General features: G+C 33.7%; 2 protein-coding genes and 1 long non-coding RNA gene across 4 annotated transcripts; 1 reads left to right on the top strand and 2 right to left on the bottom strand.

Annotated features, from left to right (window-relative positions):
* Positions 1 to 27: 27 nt before the first annotated feature.
* On the bottom strand, positions 28 to 2252 carry LSM3A (Small nuclear ribonucleoprotein family protein). The gene is made up of 3 exons (XM_039030430.2): positions 1956 to 2252; positions 1102 to 1197; positions 28 to 558 (listed from the first exon to the last, which is right to left on the bottom strand). The coding sequence occupies exons 1-3, from the start codon at positions 2070 to 2072 to the stop codon at positions 478 to 480; spliced, it is 294 nt and encodes a 97-aa protein (XP_038886358.1). The 5' UTR covers positions 2073 to 2252; the 3' UTR covers positions 28 to 477.
* A 1675-nt stretch (positions 2253 to 3927) lies between these two features.
* LOC120075776 (sequence-specific DNA binding transcription factor) lies at positions 3928 to 7724 on the top strand. 2 transcript variants are annotated; one of them, XM_090313053.1, is made up of 2 exons: positions 3928 to 5985; positions 7597 to 7724. In XM_090313053.1, exon 1 carries the CDS (start codon positions 4604 to 4606, stop codon positions 5951 to 5953), a length of 1350 nt encoding a protein of 449 aa, XP_090169179.1. In that variant the 5' UTR covers positions 3928 to 4603; the 3' UTR covers positions 5954 to 5985; positions 7597 to 7724. The 2 variants fall into 2 exon arrangements, with proteins under 2 accessions (XP_090169179.1, XP_038885368.1); XM_039029440.2 differs by having other exon boundaries at positions 3929 to 5985; positions 7531 to 7724.
* A 3622-nt stretch (positions 7725 to 11346) lies between these two features.
* On the bottom strand, positions 11347 to 13502 carry LOC150036731 (uncharacterized). The gene is made up of 3 exons (XR_016529370.1): positions 12541 to 13502; positions 12390 to 12456; positions 11347 to 11585 (listed from the first exon to the last, which is right to left on the bottom strand). It is a non-coding gene; the product is annotated as an uncharacterized LOC150036731 (long non-coding RNA).
* Between the last annotated feature and the right edge of the window lie 5592 nt (positions 13503 to 19094).

Below are 19094 nucleotides of genomic sequence, written 5' to 3'. Positions count from 1 at the left end.
AGATAATGATAACAGTTCCAGAGCTCATTTGAGATCAATTCATGATATTCATTAACAAATACAGCAAATTTCTTCAACTACTTGAGAAAATGAACGAGTTCAAGAATCCATCAATCCAACAAAACAAGCTTTTCGATGAGGATGAAGACAAATAAAAATGGATAAGAAAACAAGCGATGCTTGATTCTCTATGGCTTAGATGCACAATTTCAAGTTTCGTTTACTTGGCCTTGCATTCAAAATCTGAAGGCAACAAACTGTGCAGCCAATTAAAATGTCAAAAACTACAGTTACAACTTGAATATATCAAAACAACTAGTTTATGCAATATAACAACATATGCATAACAACTAAAGGATAAAGCCTAGTCTATGAATGGGGTTGAGTACTTGACAGTATTCCAGCTCCAGTCAATTTGGTAGAGAAGACGAATAAGAAGTTCCCATTAAGAATGCACGCAAATGTCTGATAGTTTAGTTAAACGGTCCTGAGTGGAGGTGAAACCAATATGACACCATCTCCTCTAACAAAAAGAAACGGAACGGTACGCCTGGATGTCTGGAAAGGAATATTGAAAAATACGTGAAATCTCAATTTAAGCATATACAAGAGAAATTTTGGAGTTAACATATCAAGTATGGGATATAGACTCAATGAACCAGCTTGAGGGCCACAGGGTATCATCTTTTCTTTCATTCGTTTGGTACTAAAGATCAAACTTTTAAGCAATATGTATTTATTTCCTTTAAAAACTCAATGTACACTTGTAATCCAGTGTTCACTTTTGTAAACTCACCTGATTTACTTGAAAATGAGACAAACTTAGAGTATTCAAAACTATCTTCTGCATGGTAGTTGTTTCTAGTCATGGTAGTAAATTAAGTGCATATGGAATGGACTACAGTATGTGGTACATATTTGTTTTATAGCATGGAGATGAATGCTTCAGGTTAAATACCAAGACTTCCAACCAACTTGCGTGCATTTCAATTTCGACTATTCTCATAGGACATTTATTTAACTCTTCTACTACTACATTTGACTTAAAGACCAAGAACAGTACAAAGTTACAAACAACCCTAATGAAGAAAACGAGCGTACCCGAACAATTTCTTCATAAGTCTCATCATCAATTTCTACTGTAGTAACAATTTCTTCAACATCACCTAGAATCATATTAAGATGCTGATCATAAGCCTGCCAAACATGATAGCCAGCAACAGAAAGCAGTTAAAACTCCAGGAAAGGAAAATCTCGGTAATCGATGATAAAAATGAAAGAGACATATTTCAATCCAAGCTGAAAATTTTGCATTCACAGTAGCATCTTGAAACTAAAAGAAATGCAATGGACAGACCAGCTACTAATCATAATCAACATCTTAAACCTAGAACAATTGACCATATTAGTTAAATATTTGTCATATTAGGAATCTCTGTTGAAAAGAAACACATTCATAACGGAACGTCTCTATAGATAATAAGAAGCAGATCATGATAAAATAGTCGTCTTTCTACTTAATCTCCAATGGGTAAGACCACAGATTTATATGGGAAAGCCTCTGCTATAACTTTGATACTTTTCACCAACATTAGGGCACTTCTTCCGGGTTCATCCAATTCCATTTCCCCAAGAATAGAGAAAGCTCAAACCAACCTCCACCCCATCCCGAACGCAAAAACTCAATTGAAGATATATTAATGGCTAACTGGAAGCAACTAAAGTATCGTCATTTTCAACAAAATGAGTGTAAACAAATTTCAAGGGAACCCCATCAAGAAACTCAAGCGAAAACAAAACCCTAATTCTCCAAGACATTAAACAAAAACCAACAATTGGGGGCATTCGATTGAAGGGGGTAGAGAGATAGAGAGACGACATTAATTAGAGAAAAGAAACAGTGAAGATAAAGAGAAAAAAAAGGGAAAAAGAAGAAGTAATTTCGGAGGATGTACATGGAGTTTGCCGCGGAGTTCGCGGTCAGAGCGAAGCTTGACGTAAATACGCTCGTCAAGACTCAACCTGATGAGATCCAATGGCTCCTTGACAGTGCTTTCTTCTTCGGTCGCCATTTTGGGTGCGTTGGAAGCTCTGAAATCGCAAACTGAAGAGTGGGGTTTATGAGTTTCCGATCCCCACAGTCATCGGTTTTGGGGTCGAAATCGAATTACGGTCCAAAATCAAATGCCAACGCCGATGGCCCAATACTCTCTTTCTAGACCCGACCCGACCCGACCTACGTATGTTTCCAAGGACCTTATTATTATTATTATTATTATTTAAAAAAAGAATCTTATTATTCCTATAATCAAGTTTCAAAATAATAAAAATATTCACATCCTGATTTTATGGAAATATCAAACATCCATATGAATAGGAATTCTAGGGAACTTTATAGAAATATTTGGAAATTGTTATAATTATTTAATGAAACTTTGATTACGGTTAGATTATATTATAATAGAACATTTGTAATCATTATTTCTATAAAGTATTTCAACATTTAGATGTATATTGTAAATTATCTGTGTAAATATAGTTGCGATAGTATAAATTTTTAAAAAATGATTGATTACAAAATAATATCAAATGTTGGAATTTAATTACAAAATTAAAGGACATGAAATATGTGTATATAAAATAATTGTAAATTATCTATTATAAAATGAAATTGATACAAAAATAAATAATCATAGGGTTGACCTGACCTAACCTAACATAATAATAATAGAAAAATTAACACAATAAAATGAAAAAGAAAAAGAAAACTCTACAAGTAGATATAACTTGAGAGAAAATGAGAGGAATATTAGAGTACTCACATTAATTGAGTTTGAGGAGAAATGATGTGAAAATTAAATGGAAAATAATTGATGAAAATATATGGTTTCTTAAAAATAAAGATTTTGTATAGTAAAAGAGAAAAAAAAATTATTTTGCCCTTTCCTTGAGCTAAAATAGAATATTGCTAAAAGAAACAAAAACAAAAACAAAAACCAAACCTTGAAATTTTGAAATTTTCATGGAAATGTTAAAACATCGATAGAACTTTTGAAATTTCAAGAAATTGAGGGAAAATTGAAATTTTAAACTATGCCTATAATACTTTATTTTTGCTCGAAATTATTTATTTCTCAATTATATATATTCACACACATACATATATATTGCTTTTTTTCTTTTCTTTTTTCTTTAACTAAAACAAAAATCATAACTAAAGAGTGACAAAAATCATAATTAAAGAATTTGACATGTCACGAGACATACTGGCACCTACTCATGGAGTGTGTTCTTTCAATCCATACACTCGAGAGATTGTTCTTTCAAGCATGACATATTTGACCGTGACTAATTGAATTATCACTCTGAAAACTAAAAAAGAATTCCATAATGAATTTTCGGCTATAGAAAGCTAGTATATCATCAAGGCCTTCAATTCAAGTAGATTTAAGAGCCAAAGAATTTGTCCGGACTCAAAAGGGATAAATGTAACTTCCTCAATTATAATGACACCACCTGGTAGACAGCAACAACTTCAACAAATTCCACAAAATCAATGACTGTAAGAGATTTTTGCAGTTTTTTGACAAAATATGTAGAGAATCGAATCTAATCTCAAAGTTGATAATATAAATTTTGTGTCGGTTAAACTATGTTTTTTTTTTTTTTTTTTATTGAATATAACTCCAAATAACTCGTTTTTATTATAATAAAAAATCCATAACAACGTGATGGTGAAATAAACAAATACAAAAACCCTTTTAACTCAAAAAAGACAAGTTCTTTTTCCCTCTTGAGAACAAGAATGGAAAAACAGAACTTTACTCCTAAAAAGGAATCGCTTTTCAATACGCAGTTGAGTCTAGAGAGTGTAAAAAAGATGAAAAATTTGGGAATCAAAGTCTTGAAGTTGAAGATGCCATAATCAAAGAAACGGACGTCAATACATATTGAGGAGATGCTGCTCAAACATGGCATATTTGATACGATTAACACAAGTAGTTTTTGTCAGCATTTGTGACGTCAAATTTTAAATGATCCTCCCATTCTTTCATCGAACCTCCATAAAAACTTAACCTACACATTCGTATTGGCCTCTCTGATCGGTTCTTTCGCCCACCCATTTGACATTTTTCCATTTTTCCTTCTTAAAATACAATAAAACCCACATCCCTTCCTTCCCTTTTTCCCTTCTCGATCGCCACATACAGCCAATAAGCGCCTGGATCTGTTTCCTCCTTTCTGGGTCTTCAGCTCTTGGCGGGTTTTGCTCAGATAAGTGATTTTGCTTCTTCGTTGATTGTTGATTGTGTTTTGCTTTGAAGGGTTTTTTCTCTTATCTTCCCCCTTTTCCAGTTTAATCGCTCTTATCAAATGTTTGAAGGGTTTCTCTTGGTTCTTTCGGTTTCTGGGCAAATGGGGTTTGTTTGAAAGAAATTTCCTATTGTCTAGTTGAGAAATTTCGACGTGGGTTTGCTTGATTTTTCCGTCTTGTAATCTTAGGGATGAGTATTTGGTGATTTAATAGTTTAAAGATCATATGGAAGATGGGATTCTGGGGTATGTGTTTTTAAGTATGAGGTGAAATGTTCTTTTGACATATATGGAAGGGAATTTATCACAAGGAGGGTTGATTCCAGGAGGGACTTCTTATGGAGGTCTTGATTTGCAAGGACCGTTTAAGGTTCATAATCAGGGACAGCACTCTCATGCCTTACATCAGCATCATCATCCTCATACTCGTCAGGGATCTTCAGCTAATCCTTCCATTCAGGAGGGATTTTCACTTTCCATGGGAGTTGTAGGAAATTGTGACCATACCATGCCTTTGGTAGAGTATAACAAGGGAGAAAGGTGTAAAAACTCCGCTAGTGACGAAGAGCCGAGTTTTACTGAGGATGGTGTTGATGGTCATAACGAGAATAGTAAGGGGAAGAAGGGATCAATGTGGCATCGCGTGAAATGGACAGATAAAATGGTGAAGCTTCTGATTACAGCAGTGTCTTATATAGGAGATGATATTGGGTCAGATCTTGATGGGGGTGGAAGAAAGAAATGCCAAATTATACAGAAGAAAGGTAAATGGAAACTGATATCAAAGGTCATTGCTGAAAGGGGTTATCAAGTTTCACCCCAGCAATGTGAGGATAAATTTAATGATCTTAATAAGAGATATAAGAGGCTCAATGATATAATTGGGAGAGGCACTTCTTGTCAGGTTGTTGAGAACCCTGCCCTTCTTGATGTCATTGATTATTTGACAGACAAAGAGAAGGATGATGTGAGGAAAATTTTAAACTCAAAGCAACTGTTCTATGAGGAGATGTGTTCTTATCATAATTCAAATCGACTTCATCTGCCCCATGATCCTGCTTTGCAGCGTTCTTTGCAGCTGGCTTTTAGAGCAAGGGATGATCATGATAATGACGAGCCAAGGAGACATCAAAATGATGATTTTGATGAACAAGAACATGGTGAAACTGATGAACATGATGATTTTGAGGAAAATTTTTTACCCCATACGGACAATAGGCGATCACTTGGGGTATTAGGAGGGTCAGTGAAGAGGCTAAAACGAGGCCAAGACCATGATGATGCTCATGCCTGTGGTAATTCCTTGAGTTCTCTTGATTGCAACAAAAGTTCTCATGGTCACTCACAAGCACCATTTGCTCAAGCTGATACAGCTCATTTAGAAACTGAAAGTATGAAAGCTTCTACATCGCAAAAGCAGTGGATGGAGCTTCGCTTACTTCAATTGGAAGAGCAGAAGCTTCAAATTCAAGTTGAAATGTTGGAACTGGAGAAACAGAAGTTCAAGTGGGATAGATTTAACAAGAAAAAGGACCGTGAGTTGGAAACAATGAGGATGGTAAATGAGAGGATGAAGCTTGAAAACAAGCGCCTTGCACTTGACTTAAAGCAAAAGCAAATTGGATCAGGATTTCATTAATTGGCTGCTATGATCTGAACTAATTCTATCAGGTTGGAAGATTTGCTTTTAATTAAGCCACTACTTTGAATCGTAAAGCTGCTGTTGTTTATATATTTCTGGTTATGCGAGTAATGAGTTAGAGTTCTATTCGAGTACTTTTATTTTTTACATTGCTTACATCTAGCATGTAAAGTTAGAAAGGTGACAATACAAATTGCTGCTTTTCACTGTTTTCCCTTTATTTATGTGGAATCTATCTTGGTTGAGTAACCTGAAAAATGGTCGGATATTTTGTGTCAAATTGATGCCATTTCTCTGAACTAATTCTACAGTTTTGGTCACACATTCAAATTAGCGAACTTAGCATACAGATGAGTATATGTACTACTGGATTATTGAGCTCATTCAGTGGAGAATTGCATACTATTATTTCTCAATGTTGTGGACTTAGTGGTGCTTTCTTCCTTCATTTTACATTTTATCATTTTTTTGTTATAAAATATTTGGAGCACCAGTCTGCATTATGTTTGTGGGTCATCTTCTCTAATTCATAGAGAGGCTTCAAGCTCCAAGAAGCAAAAGTTTTTGTTTTTAAGGCTCCATTTGATAAGAATTTCTATTTTAGTTTTCTTTGAAATTATGTTTCTTTCCTTCCCATTTTCATCCGCCTTTTGTTTAAAAAAAAAATTGAATTTTTAGTTAAATTACTTTGAAAATAGATTAAATTACAACTTTGGTCCCTATGATATGGAGAAACTTGAATTTAGTCCTTATGGTTTTATGAAACCTCATAAATAGTCCCTACCATAGGGACAATTTATGAAATTTCATCAAACCATAGGGACTAAATTCTAATTACAAACCATGGGGACTAAATTCTACTTTGAAAATAGATTAAATTACAACTTTGGTCCCTATGATATGGAGAAAGTTGAATTTAGTCCTTATAGTTTCATGAAACCTTATAAATTGTTCCTGCCATAGGGACAATTTATGAGGTTTCATCAAATCATAGGGACTAAATTCTAATTACAAACCATAGGACTAAATTCTTACTCCCCTCCCAGAAAGAAGAGAAGAGAAAAAAAAAAAAAAAAAAAAAAAAAAAACCTACCTTTTTTTCCCCTTAGTTTGAGAGTGAGTTATCAGTTTATGTTCATCTCATAACACAGTCCAAAACCAATTACTGGATCAAAAGCCCACAAATTAGAGAGGCATTGGCTTGAAACATTCTCTGATAATCTGTGATGACTTTTTAGTCACAGTTTTGTGCTTTTAGTCGAAACATTGGTAGACATCTGCAGAATTATTATTGTTAATACTATTATTTTGGATAGGAGAATTAGACTGTTGGAATCTGTGAGGACTCTGATGTTCCTGTCATAAAAAACTTTTCGTAACTCAGTCTGAGATTTATAATCAATCAGAAGGTGTTTCAACTAATAAAGAGGGGCATTGATGGTTACTTAGTTTGTGCAATGAATTTCATTTTGTAGATAAAAAGGTATCTTATATTTGAAGTTGCAACATCTCTGACTCTGGGGTTGTTTTTTCCCCTTTGTGTATACTGATCCTACAAACATTGTTACTTCTAGCATACCTGTGCAAATGTCGATGATCAGCAATTCTGATAGAATAACCGAACTCCCTGCTTCTTGAAGGGTTCGAGCTCGCTCGATCGCTCTGGGGATTCTTGCCTAGGAAACAACTGTTTGTATTCTTATATTCTTATGAAAAAAGAATGTTCTTATGGAGATTTATTTATTTATTCAATCCTTTTTGGCCCGAATTATGATATCCATACGAAAATCCCAACAATTAGTGTAGTTCAGTGTTTCCTTTCTTGGCACTGTTTGATGCAGCATCCATATGACAATCATGAAATGATGAATTGACATGGAAGGACTGGAATCTTGGATGAACCAGACTTCATCGATTCAACAGTTACAAGTGCAAACGCTGAAGTTTACGGTATGGAACTGTTAAAAACAAACACCGTGGAGTTCGAACAAGTCTAACCACCTAAAAGTCGCATAGTTTACTAAACCTTGATGACTGTGATTGAAAATTATGAGTTAAAAGAAGTATCAACGGGAAAATTAAAAGGATATTGTCCTTTTAGAAACTATTTAGGAAAATATTGTTGTTTTCAAACTATTTGTAAAAATATTGTTGTTTTTTATTTTTTTTAAATAAGTCCAAGGTTGAAAATTCGACCTACATAGGTCGAATTTTGAACCCTCGACCTTTCCCTTTCGTATTTTTTGTATGTCGAACGTTGAACCCTCGACCTTGTCCTAACATTATTATTGAGTCTGTTTAATTATCATTCTGGAGACCTTCCTCGTAATTATTTGATGTGGAGAGAATGAAAGACCTTCCTCATTTCGGAGACCTTCCTCATAACACTCATAATTATTTGATGTGTTAAAAATAATTTTGTATTGGGAGAGAATGAAAGAGGGAAGAGTAAGAGAGCGAGATATTGAGAGAGAGCTGAGAGAGCGAGATATTGAGAGAGAGCTGAGAGAGCGATATATTGAGAGAGAGCGAGATCTGAGAGAGCGAGAGTTTCCAGTTTTTTTCTTTTTTTAACTTTGGAGTTTCCAGCTTGATATGTTATTTTTTCTAACCCATTCATTGGTGCATATCTGGCACGAAGCTTCTTAACTTGGGAGTTTCCAGTTTTTTTCTTTTTTGGTCTAATTTTTTTTGGAAACTTTATGAATGGTAGTTTTTTCATCTCAAGTGATTTGATATGGAGAGAACGAAAAACCTTCCTCATAACACTCATAATTATTTAATGTGTTATAAATAATTTTGTATTGGGAGAGAATGAAAGAGGGAAGAATAAGAGAGAGCGAGATTTGAGAGAGAGCGAGATCTTGAGAACGAGAGCAAGATCTTGAGAGCGAGAGCGAGATCCTAAGAACGAGAGAGAGATGTTAGCGAGAGTGAGATATCCGTACAAAATTTCCTTTTTTTTTCTTCTTTATTTAATTCCCCATTCCACCTTCTTCTTTCTTTCTTTCTTTCTTTTTTTTTTTTTTTTTTTTTTTTTCAGTTTTTTAAAATTTTTCATTTTATAAAAACAATTTCTAAAAATATTTTTTTTTTTTTAAAAAAGAAGAACTTGGTACCAAATGTACAAAAGGAATCCAAGATCATTATTGTAAAATTTTTTAAACTATTGACTTTACTACTGTGATTAAAATTTCTGTTCTTTATATCAATTAGTCTTATTTATAGACTTGCATGTGAAGATTTTGAGTGTTGATTTGATTTATTATGTCCCCAAATTATTATCTAAAATATGTAAATTTGAATATTGAAGTTTTTTTTACCTAACTTTTTAGATTTAGACTATCTGATGTTATTATTTATGTCAGTGACATTTAAAATCTTCTATATCAAAATAATTACTATTCATAATATATAAAAAAGAATAAATTAAAAAAAATAATATCTCATATAAATAAAAAAATGTAAATTAAATATCTCATTTATATAAAAATAATTACAAAAATCAATGTGTCCCACAAGGCGGACGTCGTCGATTTCGAGCTGGTTTTCGTCGTCGACTTCGAACTTGAGGTTGCTCGAGTTCTTCTTAATGTTGCTCTGGTACCTCTGCAGGTGCTTCATAATATAAATATTCATTATGATCTCCACGACCCCGGTCATGTCCATGCATGTATGAAGACGAAAGACCAGCCTCTGAGTCATAATGTCCTGAACCAAATGCTGACATCATCATCATCGGACTAACATAATCAGGTTGACTCTGCGTTTGCATCATAGGGGCAACTCTTCCACATTATGTGCAACCTCATCAAACTCATCCTCTTCCCGAACAGATCCTCTATGTTTAGGAGCTGGTGGAGGAACAATAGGTATATCGTACATATAATGAATTTTCTCCATATAGCTTTAGTTGTCACTACATATAGCAAGAACCTGGTTCAGATCATTCGCAACCTCACGGAGTCTAGGGTTGTTCGATCTCTATGAATTATAAAACAATTAGACAATATTTAAAATAAATTTAAATTAAAAATAATTAGATAATATTCATTTACCAGATGACCCACAGCTGCTCCCGGACAAGTGACGTAGCGCCTTGTGATATTATTATACCAATGAATATATTCTTGAGTGACATTTGTGTCAAACTGTTCAAGAGAAACCCTCGCTGCAATAAACCTTGCACGTAGTGTCATCGCACTACTAAATGTGCAACTTTTTCGGACCAATCTCCAGTCCTTAGGTCAATATCATGCAGTACGGGTTCAGTATTACAAGGCGATGGGACATCCTGCTGAAAACCAAATTACCATCACCCTTTCAGGAAGATGCCACTCACCAATGTGAAAACATATGAAAGGATTCATCGTCCGCCATATGTTTTGACCATTCGTACAAAAATTGTACAGCTCCCAAATAACCTGAAACACAAAATATTATATTAGAGAATATTAAAGACAAACACAATAAAAATGTGTATAAAATAATCAATTAGGTTTAGTGTAATGTACCTGTTCAGGTTGAAGCAGATCAAACATGTATCTATACTGGCTGACTACATGTGTGGCTGTCCTAGTCACACAAAATTTGTCTCTCCACCTAAATTTTTAAATTGATAATTTAGAATTTAAATTAACTAGATCATTGATATAAAAATTAAATTGAATTAAAACAACATACCGAGAACCGTAGGCTCGTCCAACTAACTGAGTGTCATTAACATGTAACTGTGGAGCTATTGTTAGAAATCGCTCCCAAGCCCATAGTTGCAAAAGTATGAGAGGCCCAACTATCTCTCGAACCTCAGGTCTTGTTGCTTTGCATAGTTGTCTATACAACCATGCCAAGCATGCTCCACCCCACGAATACCGCCCCGCATCATAGAGGTTAGCTAACAGTGGCAGGAACATCAAGTGAACAAAATGACTTGATTTATCTGAAAACAAACTTCCACCCATCATTTGCAGTATTATGCTCGCGATATCTTATGATGGTTTCCTCGTCTGCATCATCTGTGAGCTCACGAAATTGTGTTCCAAACCATATTAAACTTAACCTCGATCCTTTAATCTTGTCTGCAGGTGAGGTCGCACCGAGGTACAGTTGACAAACTTCTAACTAGTTATCGTACATCACTCCGGTGACCGGCTCACCGTCAACAGGTAACCCCAACAACACTTCTATGTCTTGTAGAGTATTAGTGCACTCTCCAACAGACATATGGAATGTATGCGTCTCGGGCCTCCATCTCTCGACCAAGGCTGTGATCAGATGTATCGACCCGACCCCCTAGGACCTAGGTAAGGCCGTTACTAAAATAAATGAATGCAAAGAATTTAAAACGACGCTTAGTTATTTGAAATAAATGCTAATTAAAACAAGAGAAGTTCAAAAGATATTTATTAAATGCAATTGTTAAAAACAATAATAGGGTACCCATAAATCCTAAAGGTTAATAAATACATAAGAAAAACAATTCTTAATAATAAGTTTCAAACATCAAAACTAAACATTAAGGGAAACATGAAAAGAACTCTAAATCTCATGATGTGGAAGCGTAAAAACTAGTCCCAGTGGCTCGATCATAAATTCCGCTACGCCATCGCTGGTGCATCTCTACCCTTACCTGAAACATCAACATAAGAAAGAATGAGTATGAAATACTCATTAAGTAACCCCACCACTGGGGTCAGGCTAGGCATCTATGTCCTCTAGATACCCCGCCTATGGCACATAAATACATGTAACAAATAAGAGACTGAGTCCTATCCTATTGTAGTTAAGTATGCCCACAAAACTGGTGAATCCCGAAAGAAACACAAAACTTGTGAATCTCGAAAGAAACACAAACTGGTGAATCCCGAAGGAAACACAAAACTGGTGAATCCCGAAAGAAACACAAAACTGGTGAATCCCGAAGGAAACAAAAACTGGTGAATCCCGAAGGAAACAAAAACTGGTGAATCCCGAAGGAAACACAAACTGGTGAATCCCAAAGGAAATACAAACTGGTGAGCATCTAACTAATCAATGAAGATATTCACACAGTCTTAATGTGCTAAGATTCAACATTGTACGGTTCTAAAACATACATAAAAATTCTTAGATACCATGGCTTCATCACATACACATATTTCTTAATAACATATTATACATTATCCATGTATAACTTACATCATAAATCCACAACATGCAAGTATGCCTCAACACCAGCAGATCAGATATCGACATATGAAAACACATACTATCACATACTAACGATCAAGTACTTAGGTGTGTATGTAAACAAATCAGAATTCGTGCCAGAACATACTTTGATTCAAGTCATACTGTCAATCAATATGCTAACATTTACCATAACATACGCTTATCATGCTAGCATACAACTAAAGCCTGGCCCGTGGGCAGTTCCAGTAGTAAGATTACTTACTCAAAATTATGTCTAAGCGACAAGCAAAATAATCTTCCTCCTAGCTTAGATGAATCTTGAATCAGGCCTAAATATAATCCAAATTTACAATTAATAAAAAAAACTTAGTTCCAATAACCAAATTAACCAAATAATTCCCCAATAATCTTACCCAAAGTGTGTTGTTTCGAACATCACCCCATGCTACAAAATAAAAACAACCCAACAACTCTGGTCACAAATCTAACCTTTACTCTCGATGGACAGCTGCTTTGAACCTTCAATTCCAATCTTTTATATCACCACTGAATCAATAAATAAGCTATTACTTAGTGAGAATTAAAAAAAAAAGATCAACAAAGACCCCAAAACTTACCCAAAAGCTTGTCGAAATCACATCCAAATCCTCTTGACAACACACTTTTAACTTCAAAGCCTTGATTTTAAAGCCTAAACAAATATGTGTCAATAGATTGAAGCAAAACACCATTACTCAATAAATCCAATTAAAATAGGACAAACTTACCCCAAATCCACAAGTGTCGACGACCCTTACTGTGCAGCACAAACGATGAGAAACGACGAATCCGAAGCACTCTTACGTGATTGACGACGAGCGACTCAAATGTGAGGCGTAGTGGTGGCCATCTGGGTGTGGGTCTTTGGATCTGGGCGTGAATGACAGCGGAACTTGAGACTTTGGGCGACGACCTGCAACCCATGGAGACCAGCGCGGGTTGGCGATTGAAGGCTGGGCGGTGTGCTTGGGGGAACTTCGACTCAGATCTGGCAGTTGACAGGCTAGGTGACTCACGGTGGCGCGACTGCACCCTACGAATGGTGAGCGGCGTTGCATGGCGCGAGGGAGGCGGTCAGCTGGATTCGACGGTGGGTCGCACGGATCAAATGACTGGGCGGAGGAGGACGTCGGCGGCTCGAATCTGGTCGGGCTGAGAGCGGTGAACGTGTAATGAAGGAGTCGGCTAGGCAGAAGCTTACACGGCGAGCGGCGGTGGAGACCAGCTTGGGCTTAGGCGGCGGCAGTCTGGAGAGCTAGACGACTGGCGGCGTGTCTGATCGGCGGGATCTGGCTAGCCGGAACCTACGAACAACGGTGACTGAAGGAAGAAGAAAAACGAAGGGGAGGGGGGGTTCGCAGGAGAGTGAGGTGTGAGGGAGAGGGTTATTCTTTTTATTTTTAAAATAATAATAATAAAAGAAAAATAGTACAATTATAATTAAATCCTTTCCTTATTCCACCTTATACCATTTAAATTTCTTTCCTTTTCCAAGAAAAATAATTTCTTGCCATAAATTTCCAAATTCAGTTTGACAATTGAAAATAATTTGAATAATTCTCACGCCAACACTTAAATCCTCGCACTTATACTTTAAATTCAAAAATTCCAAACGTGCCATTCCACTAAGGATAATTACTGAAAAGGGAACAATTACATTATTATTAAATAAAAAGGCGCGGGATGTTACATCAGATGCCAGTCCAACTGAATAAATACTAATCTAACAACTCCATAGAATCTAGATGTGCGTAGTAGCAGTAGTATTTGAGGGTGGAGTGGGATAGTGCGCTGAAGAACTGCCTCTTGACGCCTGCAAGATATTTCTCCAGTAGTACGATCTCGCCATATAAAAGATGATCGATGAATGGACTGGTTGTACAAAACATCGGGATCAACAGGTCCTGGGTTTAAAGCCATGATCTGAAAAAAAAAATATTTATTTCTCAATTAAAAAAATGTTTGTTTCTCAATTAGAAGAATAATGTACAACTTAATTAAAAGAATAATGTTTAACTTAATTAGAAGAATAATGTACAACTTAATTAGAAGAATAATGTACAACTTAATTAAAAGAATAATGTACAACTTAATTAGAAGAATAATGTACAAGACAAGTTAATTAAAAGTTATGTACAAGTTAATTAAAAGAATAATGTACAAGTTAATTAAAAGAATAATGTACAATTTAATTAAAAGAATAATGTACAACTTTATAATATAAAAAAATTGAATATACAATAGGAGAGAGCGAGATGTTCAGCGAGATTGTAGGAGAGAGCGAGATGTTCAGCGAGATACTCTCAATCTCGCTCTCTCCTACAATCTAGCTCTCTTCTTCAATCTCGCTCTCTCCTACAATCTCACTCTCTCAATCTCGCTCTCTCCTATAATCTCTGAGAATGGAAGCTTCAATGGAAGTAATATACAAACCCATCTCTGAGAATCAATCTTTCGCCATTTTATTAGATCATTGAATTTATCTCAGTCGTTTCCTACTGAGAGAATTTATCATTATTTTCTTAGAATTTTGGTTATTTTGTTTGTATGTAAATCATGTTAGATGAAAGTCCATTCTCGAGCGTGGTAACTTGCATAACTAAACCTTTGTTTTTAGTTTAATTATATAAAAGATGGAAGTTTGAACATTTTACCTTACAGATATGTAACATCTTGAGTTAATTCAAAGTGTACTAATTAATGATAACATAGCATCCATTAATGATAGTTCTTATGGTTAAATTAGTTAAAACCTTTTAACAACGTATGTATGAGAAATGTTGAGGATATGAGATGATTGCATAGGATTAATTAGACTAAGCTTATCCTGATTGTGTAAAGAGCATTAGTCATGGCCGCTCTCTCCTTCAATCTCGCTCTCTCCTACAATCTCGCTCTATAAATCTCGCTCTCTCCTACAATCTCGCTTTCAATCTCGCTCTCTCAATCTCGCTCTCTCCTACAATCTCACTCTCTTAATCTCGCTCTCTCCTACAATCTCGCTCTCTCTTACAATCTGCATCACCCACATATCTTCCTTGTCATGGGTTGAAGTTTCGACTTATGTATGTCAAGACTATACAAAATTAGCGAGATTCCCTTCTAGAGCAAGATCCTCATCACAAAATTAGCGAGATTTTCATGTATGACGAAACTTCAACCCTCGACAACCCTAATTTACGTATTGTTTCCAAGTTTTTGTTTGTTTGTCGAGTTCTCAACGTTCGACCTCTACATTAGTCGAATCCTCAACCCTCGACTTCTAGTCTCGAACTCCCAAAATAACAATATTTCTCTAATAAGTTTCAAAACAACAATATTTCTCTAATAAGTTTTGAAAACAACAATATTAATATTAAAGGTCAAAGTATCAACTACATAAAAGATTAGCCTTACCTCAGGGTATTGTTTGTGCTTGTGATGGTGAACATTTTGAACTGTAACCTGTGAATTGAAGCAGGTCATATTGTAATGGCGAAGGGACAAAAAGGAGGAAAACTTTGGGGATGGTTCATTTGATGCTTTATTTACTGTTTATTCAGGTAGGGTCAAGGACCACCCCCACAAGCATTTCTAGCAGGTTAAGAAGAGCACGGGCATAAGATAGCGAAATTTGATACTCTCGCGAAGGGAATGAAACTCGTGATAGCCGTAGCGATATAAACAAGAATACTCATCCGAGCCGCAGGAACATGTACATACAGAATACGAGAATTTCCACCTTGTTGAAGATCTAGTGGTGCTACCCGAAGACTTAAATGAATAGCCATCGCTGTTAAGAACAACCGAGATCCAATGAGCATGGGCCTGATGAGTCGACCAATTTCTCTACCCCGCTTCTTCCCCTTATCTTTCTTTCACTATTCCTGGCCAATAAATGCTGTTATTTTTTTGTCTATAATAACCTTAATGGGCACAAAATGTTTTTCTTTTAATCATAGTTCGGGCAAAAAAAAAAAAAAAATCAATTTATACTCCTAAATTTTAGAGGTTGTTTTAATTTAAACCTGAACTAATAATTGTATCAATTTAAATCTTGAAACTTTAAAAATGTATTAATTTTACATCCTCTTCCAGATTTTGTTCAATCAATGTTATGTAAAATTTATGATTTGAGTCAATTAAACATCTAAGTTTTCTTAAGCCAAATCAATTTAGACTTTTCACTATAATTGCCTTTGAAAGTCATTCATGTATTAATTCTCTAACATGTGTAGATTTCTTTAAATGTCAATTTTATAAAATAGACTATTAGAGTAAATGCATGAATGATTCTCGAAAAAAATTCTGATCAAAAGTCTAAATTAATTTATTTATGAAAGTTTAGAATTTTTAATTTATACCATTATAAATTTCACACGAGATTTTATTTAGGACTTAAATAGACACAATTATTAATTTAGAGCTTAATTTGATAAAGATTCTAAAGTTTAGGAGTATATATTGATATTTTTCTCGGTCCTATTGCATATTGAAATGAATTCAGTCATTTTAGCACCAAGGTTGGAACGTCTTGATCCAATCCAATTTAGTAATGGCTGTCCTCTTCTGATTTATGAAAGGTCACATTCTTGGAATTCAATCAAAGGAAAACATATGAGAATTTTAATGGGGTATTTCTTTTAACTTTTAATATCAACTTTCAAGACTGTGGTCTCTTTTTATATTGGATATTCTAGGCTAAATGTATGAAGAAAAATGGGAAATTGGAGTGTACAACAGATTTTAGGGTTTCGTTTTAAAAAATGACAAAATTAGTATGGAAATTCATATGACATGCATATGACTATGAATTTTCAAATATTGTTTTATCCTTCGTCTAGTTGGTAGCTACTATAAATACATGGTAAGTGTAAAATCATAAACAATGATGAGGTTCTATATACAGGATAATTGTTGATGTTTTAGTTCTCCACTTTCTCGCTAATCGAATCATTTCAAAAACTAAAAATAAATGTCTTCCTCAAAATAATCGTGCTTTCTGATTTTCCTCACATAGTTAATGCATATTTTATTATTAATTTAGATTATATTTAATCACTTTTCGAATTAATCTCACTTGAATTAAATATCCAGATTTTCTACCACATTTATATTTTAAATATCTATATATTATCAAATTTCATTTATCTAATCAAAATTTAAATTTATTCAAATATTTGAATTTTTATTCTTTATTTTATACATATTCTTAATTAATTAACTCGACATTTTTTCATATTTTTTAAGGTTTAAATTGTTTTGTATAGGTTATTAGATTCAATGGTACACATTTCATATTTAGTCACTATTTTAGCTGACATTTTGATAATACCTAACTTGCCCTTAGTTGGTTGTTGTCTGAATATTAAATACGTTATAAATGTAGAGTTTTATTAATAACCAAGATATAAATACACTGTAAGTGGAGAGTTTGATTAATAACTAGGATATAAATACAATGTAATTGAGAACTTGATTAATAACCAAAGTAATCATATTATAATCTAACAGATCCAATTTTAAAACTGAAAATGGACATCATTCCATAATTTTCACTCTTTTTTGGAATTTTAATTTAATTTTATTATTCAAATTAGCTTTTGATAACTACTTCATGAATTAATTTAAAATAAATCAACATCTTCCTTATTTTTTCCCTCTAATTGATTCAAATTGGCTATTTGTTTTATTTGATTTAACCACATTTAAAAAATATTCAGAATTAATTCATGTTTAATTTATTTATCACCATTGTTTTAATTTATAATATATCTTTTATTTTACATTTTTTGTTCATTTTTTTATTATTTTAAATTTGGATTAAATTTTTTTTATCCTGATTAGGATTTACTTAATATTTTATACATATTATCATCTAACAAATTGTATATTTTATTTAAATTTCATCATTTTCTGTATTTTTTAATCTTTTTTATTCATTATCATCTTATTATATTATTATACCATTAATTTATCTTTTTGACAAACAAAGGCTTTTGCAATCTTGTTGTTTTTGCTATACCTCTACAATGAGTTAGACTTCTTTCTTAGGTTTTGTGGTTGACAGAGTTATAAATACAATATAATTGTTGAAGCTTAAATGAAAATGAAAATTATGAAAACAGTGTAATTGTAAATAAATGAACTTCCGATTTTTCTCTCCTGAATTATAATTGAATTTATATTTTGTTATCAAACTAGATTTAATCACAATAAACAAAAACTTTCTAATTTTTTCTCCAATTTATATTTGAATTTATCTTTTACTATCAAATTTGATTTTATCCAACTAATTGTCGATTTGTTTAAATGTTTGTTACAAATTCAATTGTATCTAAATATTTTTTTCATCGTTTTATACATATTGTTGTCAAATTAATTTGATCTTTTTTCTTCATATTTTTAATGTTTTTAATTTTTCATATAGAAACACGAAAAAATGACTTGTTGTACTTGAAAAGAAACATATTTAAATACTTGTAACATTGTTCAGTTTATTATTAATATTAATATTATTATCATTGTCATTATCATCACTTTTATTATTATTCAAATAAGATGACAAAAAAACCCTAAATCTCATTTTTTTTTTATCTTCACTTAGTCGCCCCCAAAATCTCTTTTTCTCCTTCTAAATCTCATGTCTACGATCGTTGGTTTAGCAACCCTTTCTCGAATTCCATCGTCTTGACTAGCTTTTGATGACCACCCTCGGCAAGTTACTGACCTTTTTCGCTCGCATACATGTTTCCTAATTTTTTTTTTTTTTTTTACTTTGAACATCGTTTTCAACAATGACATTCTGGGATTGATAGTGTTTAAGGTTGACTTTCAAAATCTTATGAGCAAAATGGTCACATGGAATAAATACAATGAAACTCCTTAATGTCAAAAGAAATCATATTTCCAATAGACATATCGTCCCGAAGTTGCGTGTTCGCTTGCT

The sequence above is a fragment of the Benincasa hispida genome, chromosome 4 (assembly GCF_027475165.1).
Source record: "Benincasa hispida cultivar pf3 chromosome 4, pf3_genome.v1.1, whole genome shotgun sequence".
NCBI lineage: Eukaryota > Viridiplantae > Streptophyta > Magnoliopsida > Cucurbitales > Cucurbitaceae > Benincasa > Benincasa hispida.
This window is presented reverse-complemented; position numbering and strand designations above follow the sequence as displayed.

Excerpts from the sequence above, each read along its gene's own strand:
- LSM3A (XM_039030430.2), bottom strand. The coding sequence starts at position 2,072 with ATGGCGACCGAAGAAGAAAGCACTGTCAAGGAGCCATTGGATCTCATC. Across the intron at positions 1,198-1,955 it reads AACTCCGCGGCAAACTCCAT|GCTTATGATCAGCATCTTAA; the intron begins GTACATCCTCCG and ends CATGTTTGGCAG. Across the intron at positions 559-1,101 it reads CTTATGAAGAAATTGTTCGG|ACATCCAGGCGTACCGTTCC; the intron begins GTACGCTCGTTT and ends ATTCCTTTCCAG.
- LOC120075776 (XM_090313053.1), top strand. The coding sequence starts at position 4,604 with ATGGAAGGGAATTTATCACAAGGAGGGTTGATTCCAGGAGGGACTTCT.